The 13058-nt window shown below is 38.4% G+C and overlaps 2 protein-coding genes across 2 annotated transcripts; both read left to right on the plus strand.

The window, feature by feature from the left end:
- Nucleotides 1-378: 378 nt before the first annotated feature.
- On the plus strand, nucleotides 379-3987 carry LOC103178699 (parvalbumin, thymic-like). The gene is given in 5 exon segments (NM_001292852.1): nucleotides 379-453; nucleotides 1229-1297; nucleotides 2785-2917; nucleotides 3532-3641; nucleotides 3774-3987. Coding segments are annotated over 4 exon segments (330 nt in total). The 5' UTR covers nucleotides 379-453; nucleotides 1229-1236; the 3' UTR covers nucleotides 3800-3987.
- A 2370-nt stretch (nucleotides 3988-6357) lies between these two features.
- Nucleotides 6358-10509, plus strand: LOC103178700 (parvalbumin, thymic). The gene is made up of 5 exons (XM_007893567.2): nucleotides 6358-6510; nucleotides 7314-7381; nucleotides 7614-7746; nucleotides 9502-9611; nucleotides 10249-10509. The coding sequence occupies exons 2-5, from the start codon at nucleotides 7321-7323 to the stop codon at nucleotides 10272-10274; spliced, it is 330 nt and encodes a 109-aa protein (XP_007891758.1). The 5' UTR covers nucleotides 6358-6510; nucleotides 7314-7320; the 3' UTR covers nucleotides 10275-10509.
- The last annotated feature ends 2549 nt before the right edge of the window (nucleotides 10510-13058 follow it).

The following is a 13058-nucleotide window of genomic DNA, read 5'->3' on the forward strand; positions in this document are numbered from 1 at the left end:
TTTGTAATAGCTGGTGGCTGATTATTCATTTGAATCGTGTGTTTAACGGGGTCAGAACTTTGCTCTAACATCCTTTACACATGTGAAAGGTTACGTGATGGAAAGATGAAGGGTGGGAATGCAAGACCTTGGCTTGTTTTCACTGGGAATCAGATGGGAAACGTTCCATCCCAAGCACCTGCATCCCTCACCTGGATAAGACAAACTAATCTCTTCTCCCTCCCTCCCTCCCTCCCTCCCGAAAGGTGTGATGAGAACTACAATTGACTTGACACTGAACCCTTCCCTTCTTCAGTGAGCCATGACGCTGGGAGATTAATTTTGCAGAGGTTGTGTCGAATGAAGCGTATATAACGCAGGATTTCACATCAAAAAGACACACACACGCACAGTCAGCCAGTGCATCTTCACTCTGACCTGCTGTCTCTTGGAAAAAGAAGATCACACAACCAGGTAAGCTAAGTCTGACTCTTCCTGTTCATCGGACCAGGGGATCACATAAAGACTGCTCCTCGTTTTTTGTCAAATAACCACAGCATTGTGCTGGATAAATTGGTAGATTATCCCAGATCTCTCTCTCTCTCTCTTTCTCTCTCACCTTACATGCGTAATTGTACTCTTTATAAATTACACAATGACCAGGTGTAATTTACAAGGTTACTTGCGCAAGTTTTGTTCCATTACAGATGGGATGGAGCAGTGTTTGGGAAAACTGAAATTGATAATCAGGCTTTTTTTTAAAAAAAGGAGTACTTAACTGTTTTTTTCAAAGTATTTACTCAGTACAACAACAACAACTTGCACTTATATGGAGCCCTCCACACAGTTAGCATCTCAGAGAACTTTGTAAGGTATTTGCTGGAAATCTATAGCAGGTCAAAGAGAAATATTGGTTAATGTATTAATGTTTGAGGGCGAAGGAATTATGTCTAAGCAGTTGGACCCGAGTTAACCTATCTTTCTTCTTTCAAATGCTGAGTAACCTCTAGTCTATTTATCTAGTCTAGACCCTGATCACTATTTATTGATACGACTGACTATAAAGCAAACATTTTTTTCTATAAAGCTCCAGTATAAGTTTTGTAACTGTCAAAAATAAACGTAAACTTTTTATATAGTTATATCTATATAAACCCATCGGCAAAACTAATATGTTAAAAATCATGTTTAACATGGGTGTGAATGATATTAATTACTTTTTTCTCTCTCTTAATTGTTCCTCTCTTAGCTTTGCAAATGGCAATCACTGACATTCTCGCTGCTTCTGACATCGATTCTGCTATCTCGCAATTTAGTGGTAAAGTACAACACTTCTTATAGTTTTCTAGGTTTTCACCTGTAAAATCCAAAATATTTAAGATTTTTCATATTTAAGTTCAATGAGTAATGCTTCATGAAATGTCTCTAGCAACGTTTTTGTATTGTGAGATACTGGGTCTAAACTTCTTTAAACATTTGTACTACAAACCATACTACTATAATATGTATTAATAATATGGTCATTTATTTCACGACTGTTTGTGGGACACTGCTGTGCACATTGGCTGCTACATTTCACCCAGAATACGGTCAATTCACTTTACAGTGTATTCTGTGAAGCGCATTGAGACATTACAAAAATGTGATAACACGCTATATCAAATGCAAGGATTATTATATATTGTTATTTCCTATGATTCTTAGATTTATCCATGTAATCAACTACCTGCTTCTAACTCAAAATCAAGGAAAAGTTGGGAAACAAGTGTATTTTTATACAAAAAGTATAAAATAAGAAGTCTTGCTGTCAGCTCCGTCTAAAATTGTTCATATAATCATAATCAGCTTTTAACAATTGTTTTTGGAGTCGATTATTGTTAGTTTCCCATCTTAGTTTTGTTGTTTGTGGTTAAAAAATTGACAATTCGGTACATTTTTTTCAAGTATTCTTGATTTGACAGTGAGCAGCAGTGACAAGTGCTTTGAAGGGGGTTTGATGTCACTGAATTCACACACAATGGTTGAAATCCTATCACGGTTGAGGAAATACATCCGATTATTCTCTCTATTTAGTATTGGTAACTCAGTATTAAACACAGAAAGGTTCAATCCCCTCTTGCAGTTTAGTTCACTATTTTAACCAGTTGGGGGCACTACAATTACAATTACTGTACTTAACATAACTCTTCCAGTTCAGTGGAGACAGAAAACCAAACTAACCAGGTGCCAATGTAGCTTTTAAAGCAAATTTGGTGATGGTTCTGGGATTTAACCTGTTTGAAATTTCCTCTGAGGATTCACATAACACTTCCTGATTGATATATTGTACATCTTTCATTCTAAATGAGCTCATTGATACTACAATACTGCCCCTGGAAAAAATTGCAATGTCAAAATTTCCTTCTTTCCCATAGCATAGGATATTAAACTGAGGTTCTGAGGTTTGTGCAGGTGGATGTTAAAGATCCTGTGACACTACTTGAAAAGAGAAGGAAGTTTCTTGCAGCGTCCTGGCCAACCGTCCTTCAGGTTCCGTCCATAGCCTTTCACTTGATCGATCATTGTAAGGCCTTCCTGTTTTCAAATTGCTGTTTGTTACAAGTAATCACTACACTTGACAGCAACGCTTTGAAGCATTCCAATGTGAAGGCGCTATAGCAAACGTAAAGATTACTGTTATCATAGTTCCAGCACAGTGTGGAATACTGAAGAGCAAGATAGCAGACAAGTTGTTTAGTGCTGTATTGTTGAGGGGCTGCAGTGCAAGTTTCAGTCCTCTTTTAAGTAGGCATTTGTGGTTTTCAGCTCCTGATTCACTCAACTTGAAGAAGTTTTTTGAGGCATCTGGTCTCTCCAGGAAATCTGCAGACGAGGTGGCAAAGGTCTTCGAGATAATGGACCAGGATAACAATGGCTTCATCGAGAAGGAGGAGATCAAGTAAGAGGTTGGGTGACAAAGGGCCAAAGGCGTATGTGACGTGTTTCAGCGTACCTAAATCTTTCAACGGCGACAGAACCACACCCCCCAATGGACATCTTTTTTAATAGATAATCATGAAATTGTGGCATTCAACTTTTGGCCTATGGATATTGATCATTCACTGGGGGCAGGGAATCCTGTTCAGCTCCTGTTAATCCCGCAAGCCAAAGCCCTCATGGATAGAATGGTCCTAGCTGGATAAGCAGCTGGAAAGCTTACAAGATAATGCTATCATGGTTGATTGTTGGTTGTATCATGGTTAATGTGTGCAATTGTGCTGCCATATTTGCCTACAAATACCCAGTCACTCTATTTAACAGTAAATCCTGTGAAGCGCTTTGAGTTATCCTTTCGACGGAATAAGGCACTATGTCAAATACAGTGATTATTAATATTCATATTATATTGGCCACATAGTGTGGAGTTTTGAGCAGTGGCACTATCACTGTTTGATCAGTGTGACTTATGCCACAAGCACCTTTCTTTAATTATTCTTGAATATTATTGTTGCGGGTATGCATTGGAAATGGCACAAGACTGATTGTTTCATGGTCGTCTTCTCTTGATTTCAGGAAGTTCCTTCAGTTTTTCTCCTCTCGTGCCAGAACACTGACCGAAGCTGAGATCCAGATTTTTATTGCAGCCGGAGACAAGGACAGCGATGGCAAAATTGGGATAACTGGTAAGTTAAGTGTTAAGAAAAATCACCATAGTTACATCTACAAAGGAATAAATTTACTGCCAGTGGGTTGAATTATGACAATGATACAAACCACTTGACTAATGCAAGTTCAATGCATCCAATTCATTACAGAATTCCAGCGCATGGTAAGTGCATGAAAGAGAATCAGCACTAAGAGAGAAGACAAGCCTAAGAGGGCCTGTGCTGTTCTGATGCGTGTTGTCAAATCATGGCAAGTGCATACTTACCTGAAGGTTTTGTTATAACCACACGGCTCGTTACTAAGATGTACAAATGTCCATGTGTTTTGTGTGTATAATTGATGGATTTGTTCAAACTGTCTGGCAGAATAAATAAATAAAAAACTTTTAGGAGAAACAAGTTTGCAATCTATATATATATATGTGAATGTCGGAATAGAACATTTTCAAAGAATATTTCAGCCAAAAGGCTGGTTAAGGTGGAGGGCGTTAATATATGCCACAAAGTGCATTTTGAGGCTCGGTTATTGTTTAAGTGCACTTTCTATTCTTAAACTTATAAGATATAAATTTCGCCGACAAAAATATACATTTTATACATTTTATATAACTGTGAAGCACCTTGAGATAACTCAAGGATGTGACAAGATGCTACATCAAATGCAAGGATTATTATTATTAACTGAACAAAGTCAGCATTGTTGTGAAGGTGCAAAAGTTCCTTCTTATAGTAAAATTATATAAATAAGCAATTTCAGGTAGAGATGTACATAATAATAAGGGAATATAATCTATTGCACACATGAGGTAGACTGTCAGGCTAAAATAAAAACATACATACAGAATTGCAGTATACACACAGAGAGAAAGCACAAACACACAGACAGACACAGAAATGCTCAGGCACAAACACAGAAATACAAGCCCCATCAGGGATTAAATCGTCTAGGTGTTGCTCTATGGGCTCTGGCAGACCTCAGGCATTTTAAACAGGAGGCTATTCCTGCTATATAAACTATGACAATGTGCTGGCACTGTGGGGAGAGGGCAGTCCTAGCCTCGTCCCTCATCATAGTCAGATACTTTCTGGCAAAAGTCTCTGGATATAAATCAGTTGTGGAAACACACTGGGGAATTGAGGCCAACAGCAACTAAACCCAGCACTTTCCCTGAATCCAAGGTGTGACTTTCTGTATGTCACTATGTACAAAATGAATGCCTACAGAAACAGTCACTCTACTTGATACAGTAGTAATTAAAACAGTTTGAGATATTTTGACAATGCTGAGGGGCCATATTAAACAAGTTCTGTCTCGCTAGTCTAATGCAGGTAGAAGCCTTTAGCCAATGGGCCAGTTGGGCCAATAGAGTCTTATCCATTGATTTAATTTAAACTTGTTCAATTGCATCGAAATATAAAATCCATTTATACAAAACGGTGGGGTAGGCTAGTTCCTACAACTTAGTCTGTGTGATCATTGGTGGGGGGGATGTGGGGAAGCAACATGATAACAAAGATTAAATTCCTTGCCACAACTCAGAAACATCTTTACTGATATTGCACCTAGATTCTGCCATCGATGCATTTCCTGCTGCGATCTTTTTCATACTTGCCCTTGGTTTTGTGCAATGCTAACATTACCAGTGGGTTAGGTTACATAACTCCAGGGGTGAGCATCAAATAAATGCAAATTGAGGGATATTACCAAATGGCTGAATCATTGAACAATGCACAACTACATCAGCTGACACTTGCACCTTTAGTTATGCAATTATTTCCAAAGAGATCTGCCGTCTCCTCAGTGCCCTGTCAACCAGATCAGGTTTTAAGATTGCGTCACCTTGAAACAGCTTTCCCAAGTTTCAAATATGCACAGGATGGAATTAAACCTGGTCAGCTTGTCACATACCCGTGTCTCACTTTCACTACCAAAAAGACCTAGTTAATAAGCATTGAGTCAGATATGTATGGTGAATATTCAATGCTTTATTGCATCCATTTGCTGCATTTCGCAGCAATTCCATGTGAAGCGTGCTGAGACAGTTGGGCATTATAGGGGCTTGTATCAAATGCATTGTTATTATTATTTATTATCCTGACATTTCAGGTTAATAATTGCATTTCTTACTCAGTGGCTGGATGTTACCGCTTTTCATTCCACCTCTACATCAGGCACAAAAACTTGAAGCTTTACACCTCAAAACTTTGGAATTCTCTCCCCCAATCCCTCTGCCTTGCCCCCTTTTTCCCCTTTCAGATCACGACTGAAGACCTTCCTCTGCGATCGTGATTATGGTCACCTCCTCACTGCCCCCGGCTCAGAGTCAGGCTCCCCCATTGTTAAACGCTCCGAGAACAGTGCCTTGCGTGAAGAGCGCTATATAAATTCAAGTGGTTGTTGTTGATAACCCTGAATAAACTGGGCTGTTGAAAGGAGTGCAGCTATCAGACAAAAATTAATTAACAAGTACTATATTAGGTGCCAATGTCCATTATACTGTGATTGATTGATTCTTTTTTTCTCCCCCTTAAACTTTGGTTCTCCTCAAGGCAAATATGCTTATTTGTTGGTGCATTGCAAGCTCCGAAGGCAACACACAAAAACACACAAAAAGATAGCGTTTCAGAACCAATGGAAATGTCTTTCCAAAAGAACTGTATCAGGTGAACTCGAGATATAAATAGAATCAGTTAATTAGCTAGGTAAAGTAATTCAATAGCAGGTGAAAAAAAAATGTATTTGATTCCAGCCAACGCAATTCAAGTAATGTAAAGAATCACCTTAATGGGTTGGCAATATAAGCCAGGTCCGCCCTCACACACACTTACAGAAAGGGCTCCATTCACATCACACCTGGGACAAGATCCTAGCAAGACGTTCGTAAAGGTAAGACTCTATGTGTGTGTGTGTGATTTTTTCTGCCCTTACAAATAGAATGTAGAAAATTAACAGACTTGCTGTTTCTACAAGTTGTGAGTTTAAAGCAAGAGAAATTGGAAGACTATCTCAGTTTCACGTGTGAAATACACAGTTTCTACTGAGCTCGCATCGCACACACTGAGACTTTATATCTGAATGTGAGGGACATGGAAACAATGCTTTTCTTTGAAGGGTTATCTAGAAGCTATTTAGAAAATTATACTATTTTTTAAGTTATTATTGCACATTCTAAAGCACAGAACAATGCTTCTTGTATTAGTTTTAACCGGACACTTTTAAGGATGCTGTGCTTTGAGATCCCAAATGATATAGCATCAACTAATGCACTGAAACCTTCGGATATATGATTAACATGTCGCTTTAAAATGTAATAAAAAAAAGATTTGCTTGGTTGTAGACATCAGATGTGCTGCATTGAAATCAATGCATTCTTATTTTCTGAAGGATTTCAGTGCTGGCATTTCTGGAAGCTGGAAGAAGGGGAAAATGGTCTTAAAACAACCTTTAAACTGGAAAAGAAAGGGAAATTGAAATTATATTTTCAATTTATATTTTGAATATAAATTGAAAAACATACTATTATTTTCAAAAGTTTAGTGTAATCACTGCTGCTATTTATTCTGAGAGATTTGCAAACTAAGATCTTTGAGAAACAGTGCTGAGTGAGTGCTTTGTGTACAAGCGTGCATTAGAGATCTGCTGATAAATGTTTGTCCACAATGACCTTATTGTATTTCATTCCCGAGCAGGTTAACAATGTTAGTCACTGATATACTGGCCGCTTCTGACATTAGCAACGCCATTAAAGAATGCCAGGGTAAGGAATACATTGCCTCATTTTCTGCGTCTTCATCACTTTGTCATAAGCAAAAGCTGACAAAGCACACAGTCACTCCACTCTACAGTATATTCTGTGAAGCGCTTTGAGACATCTCAGCAATGTCATAAGGCAATGTTATAAGGCGCCATATCAAATGCAAGGATTATTATTATTATAAAGTTTACACTAGACAGCATTTCATGTTCCTTCCTTTCTCTCCTTTTTTCAGCACTTGAATCCTTCGATTTCAAGAAATTCTTTCAGACTTCTGGTCTATCTCGAAAGTCTGCAGACGAAATCAAAAATGTTTTCCTGGCCATGGACGATGACGACAGTGGCTACATAGAACTGGACGAGTTGAAGTAAGCTGATGTATAACGTCTCATCTGCTCAGTGTGGGTGTCTGAGCACTGTAACCTATTTCCTTCCCACTCTTGTACAAAAATACACAGTCAATTCACTTTACAGTATAATAATAATATATTATGTATAAAAATATATTCTGTGAATCGCTTTGCGACAGACGTCTTAACGACATGATGACAGGCACTATATCAAATGCTAGGATTATTACTGTTATTGTACACTTGGTTTACATAACTAATTCCTAAATAACTTATCTTTCATTAATGTCATCTTACAGGTTAAAAAAAATCGTGGATTTTAATCAACCGTTCTACTTAAATAGGGATTGGGATTTAAATCATTTCTTTGATGTCGTAACCTCAGATATTAGACTAAGACAACTCAGTGACAGATGGTCTTGGATGGGCTTCATAGATCAGATTATCCATACTGGTCAATGCCTCAGTGCAAACTAACATAAATACATGGGAACAAACTAATGGCAGAGACTGGTCGATATTGTCTGACAAAAATCAGAAAAAAATAAGAATTATTTCTACCAATTTTGCTTATGGGAGCAGCATAGTTCTATTTGGGAATACATTTATGTAAAAAAAATTAGACTGAACTGGGAACACAAGTATAAGATAACGACTAGAGGATCAAAAGAGAATTTAGGAGGAATGCTGTAATGCAGAGGCTAGTGAGAATGAGGAACTTGCTTCCTGAAGCAGATAGTACAGATGCATTTAATGAGAAGCTCGGGAGATGGGAATAGAAGGGTGTGGGAGGGAATAAGGAGTAGGCAGACAATCACATGGATATAAACACCGGCATGGACTAGTTGGGCAGAATGGCATGTTTCTGAGCTGTATGGTAATCTATGAAATAGTTTCAGCAAAAAGAGCACAGTACTTATTTAACAAAATAATAATTGTTTCCATTTGATGTAATGACATATAATGGAAAAACATCTCAATAATCTCACACCGTAAATTACTTTGATACAAGCCATTATGTAAGCAAATGTGACTGCTAATCTTCACCTGGAACATTGCACAAACAGAGAGTCATCAATTAGCTTCCGGATTTTTTTGGTGACATTAGATGAGAAAGGAATATTGGGCTGGATGTGAGGAGAACTCCCTATTCTTCTTCCAAATACATTGATTGAGATTTTTAACATCTACCTGACTGGACCTTAGTTTAATATCTAATCTGAAGGGCAGCCTAATACATGCACCCTCGTTAATGCACCAGAGTGTCAGCCTAGATTATGAGACTTGTGTCCACAAGCTTTTGACCCAGAGGTGAGAGTGCTAAACTAAGATTAGCCAATGAAAGATCTTCTGAAAGTTCAGACTCGTGTTGAAGTCTGTATCCATGGGTGCTGGTTGCCTGAATGGCCATTCTTTAAGTGTCAACCTTAATTGGTGAGTGCTCCTGGACTGTAGGAGGGGGTGGAGGGCAGGAATATGTATCCAGCAGAATTGTATTGATTGCCCTCAACAACCTCCTACACATTCCTTCTAGCAAGAGTAATTAGGTGGCAATCAGCAATAGGAATTTTGGTTTTACCTTTCTTTCCTAATACTGAGGCTAATTGTAGAGCAGGAATAAATTTAGAACATTTGAGCTTGTCCACACTCCAGAACAATGAAGCTAAACCATCAGAGAAGCAATACACTTTATTGTTTCATTGGAGGAGTCTGGTTTGTTGTTGTTGTTGATGTTGTTTAAAGGAATTATTATAACTTGTTTTTCTTTCTCAGGTTCTTCCTGCAGAGGTTCTCTCCAATTGCTAGGGTGCTGACTGAGGCTGAGACTGAGGCATTCCTTAAAGCTGCAGACACCGATGGTGATGAGAGGATTGGCACTCAGGGTAAGATAATAAATGGACCTTTTCAAAACGTTGAATTATTTAAGAAAGATGTTGTTGACTTGAATATACATGGGCTTCAGTTTTCAACACTGATGGTCAAAAACTTATGTGATTATTTTGGGCGATGTTCTGCTTTATGCTCTCCAGTAAATTTGTTTGTGGGTTAAACAATATTCTACAATCAGGAAACCTGGTAAAGATTGCTACTGTGCACTTGTAGGTAATTGTAATATAATTTTAAATGCACAATTCATTTTTATAATGTAATTTTATTTATAATTTAAATTTGCAATATGTTATTTATAAAGGAATTGGATTATTATTTGAGGAAAATAATATTTAAGGATACATGGAAAGGGCAAGAGAATGGGATTCGAGAAGATAGCTGCAGAGGTCCATTAAAGAGATAGTTTGCTGAATGGCTTCCTTCTGTGCTGTTATGTTTTTTTCTACTACTCCACAAACCTTTGGAACTGCCTCCCTCTACCACTTCTGTTTCTCTATCGGTCTTTAAATCCTGCCTTAAAACTAATTTCTTCAACCATGTCAATGGTCATTTCTCCTTTATCTAAATTGCACTAAATTTTGACGCAGAACTATCCACATGTTAACACTAATCTTATTTATGTATTTATAGAATTTGTAACCCTGGTGATGTCGTAGACTCTACAGAACTGAAGAGAACAGACTGCCTCTTTCGCTTCTTACTTAAACTACAAATCAAAATACAAGGCACAAGTTTATACAGCAGAATCATATTACTAATAACAACATTGTAAAAGTTGCTTTGGACTTGCAGTCCAGACTGGTATTTGTATAATATAGATGGAATAACCTGATCTGTAAGAGCAATGAGATGGGAGGATCAAAACAATAAAAGATCTGTCCTTGTATCCAACAAACTAAATGGATGTCTTTTTATGGTAGAATGAGGCAGAGGTTGTACTGTGTATTGCATGACATCTTGCAGGTTCGGTCCTACTTGAAAGATGATCTGGAAAAAAATATTTGAACCTGTGAAAGTACATTAACAGTCAAATGAGTTTTCCTTTGCTGTGGCCATGCGGAGTCCTGCAGTTCAGTGGTTAGAACATTCGCCTCTCAAGCGAAAGACCTGGTGTTCGATTCCCAGCAGGGCAAAACCTTGGGCAAGTTTCCTTACTCCACACGCCTAATAGTAATCCCTCAAGAGAACAAAAAACCCAAGAATAAATTGGTCACTTCAATCCACGACTGTTTGTGGGACACTGTTGTCCGCGTTTCACCCACAAATATACAGTCAATTCACTTTACAGTATATTCTGTGAAGCACTTTGAGACATCTAGAAGGTGTGAAAAGTGTTATATCAAATGCAAGGATTAATATTGTTATTATTATCTCCATGAGTTAAGTTTTGTGCGGTATTAGCTGCATCTTATTCCTTTTATGGAGCAACAAACATAATTGAGGTTAATTTACATGAACAACTTGCATTGTCTTTGACTAATGATATTAATCTGGAACACATTCACTTTTTTTTCCCTCTTCAATGCATTCACCTTTCCTGATAAAAGTCCAAACTTTCCCTTCATGTGTTTCACTTTCTGACATGAAGGAACTGATACATACTTGGCTACAATCCCTCTCCTAACTACTTATCCGGTTGTTTAAGGAAGGAGTTCAATCTGTGGAAAAATATCCTTGTTCACTGCCACTCCATATACCCACCTTCTGTACATAAACCCAGGTTGATTTCCTTTCTCCCTAACCCAAGGCTCTGACACCAATTACTGTCTCAGCTGAAATCAGCTAACTCAGCACATACAGGAATTTGAACCTGGTCTCTGGGGTCTTGCTTCACACAAGCTTTGAATTAGACTATATAGGAGCTTATTTCACTTGGCTCAGAGGGTAGCACTCTTGTCGGAAAGTTAGACAAGGGATTATTACCCTTGGAAAACAATCTCCCCATTGGGCCTTTGAGCTTATATTTTCGTCTGACACCAACCCAGTGCTGGAGGAGTGCTCATTGTTGGAGTTGCTGTTCTGTTCTTCCAGGTTCGATTCCTGGCCGGGGAAAATCCTTAGTCAAGTTTCCTTCCTCTACCTTCCTCTGTTTACCGAGCACTAAGCAGGAACCCAGTTTTAGTCTATTGGCGAATTGTTTTCCAAGGGTAAGAATCCCTCAAAAAAAATTTTGATTACTCAATCCACAACTGTTTGTGGGACACTGCTGTGTGCAATTGGCTGCCGCGTTTTGCCCACAAAATACACAGACAATCCACTTTACAGTATGTTCTGTGAAGTGCTTTGAAACGTCTCGAAGACCTGATAAAGCGCCATATCAAATGCAAGGATTATTATTAATTATCAAATTAGCTCTAGGGAGAATCCCCCACCACTCCACCTCCCTGTTACCAGCCACCTGACCCTCAACAACAACAACTTGGATTTATATAGCGCCCTCCACTCCGGACGGCATCTCAGAGCATCTCAAAGGACCCTCTCCTTTGGGAGGCAAAAATCTCCAAAGAAAAACAAAATAAAAAAATGACCAGTTGAGGGAAAAAAGGTTTACTGGGAGAATTCCTCTCCCTGCCCCCATCATCGTAACAATCTAAGACTCAGATGGGATTGATAAACTCAAGATTTCTACTAGCCCATCTGTGAAAGTAACTTAGCTTGTCCATGCTTTTCCTGCAACATATCCCCTCCAAGCCTACGGTTTGTGCTGTCAACATCAAAGTAGCTCTCGGGACAAAATGTTCATCTAAAGGCCATCGAGTCCCTGAGAATGCAGCTACCATAGCTAGAGAGGCAATGAGTAACGCCTCATTAATCTAGTACAATTGTTTGAAAAGGTGATAGAAGTATCCAGTAACCGATAGTTATTGGATGTAAATGCCCTTGGATTTTCAACATTGTTTCTGTATGGAATTTAAGGCAAATTAATTTTAGAGTATAGCTGCTACTGAACTACTACCGAGGGTACAGTTCACCCATCCCAAGGGATTTGTTAGTTTAAAGCCATTTAAGCCTATCAGGAATCCCAGCCTCCATTATATTAAAGTCCTGGATCTCAAACAATGTTTGCTGGCTGTTGGGGGATGTTCTTAGTATTCTCCCTGGTAAAAACCTCCAGGAAGTAGTCATTTAATATGTTTGCTATCTCCTGTTCATTCCTTCTTGAACCCCATTTGAATCCTTTAGGTTTTATCATCTTCCCTGACTACTGAGTATTTCCTGAAAAGGCAACAGCGGCTGAGAAGAGAGTTCTTGGTCTCATTAAATCAACCATACCTTTACTCTCCTCCTCCAGTCACGCCAATAGCAGATGATGAATTGCCAAATCAGGAAGATAAGATCTCATAAAACAATGCTACAAAGTTCTTTCCTTTCCACTGACGTTGTTTTTCCACATTAAGATCAGCTGATAAGTGAATGATTATGTGATATCTTGCTACCAG

The sequence above is a fragment of the Callorhinchus milii genome, unplaced genomic scaffold (genome assembly GCF_018977255.1).
Source record: "Callorhinchus milii isolate IMCB2004 unplaced genomic scaffold, IMCB_Cmil_1.0 Scaffold16, whole genome shotgun sequence".
Taxonomy (NCBI): domain Eukaryota; kingdom Metazoa; phylum Chordata; class Chondrichthyes; order Chimaeriformes; family Callorhinchidae; genus Callorhinchus; species Callorhinchus milii.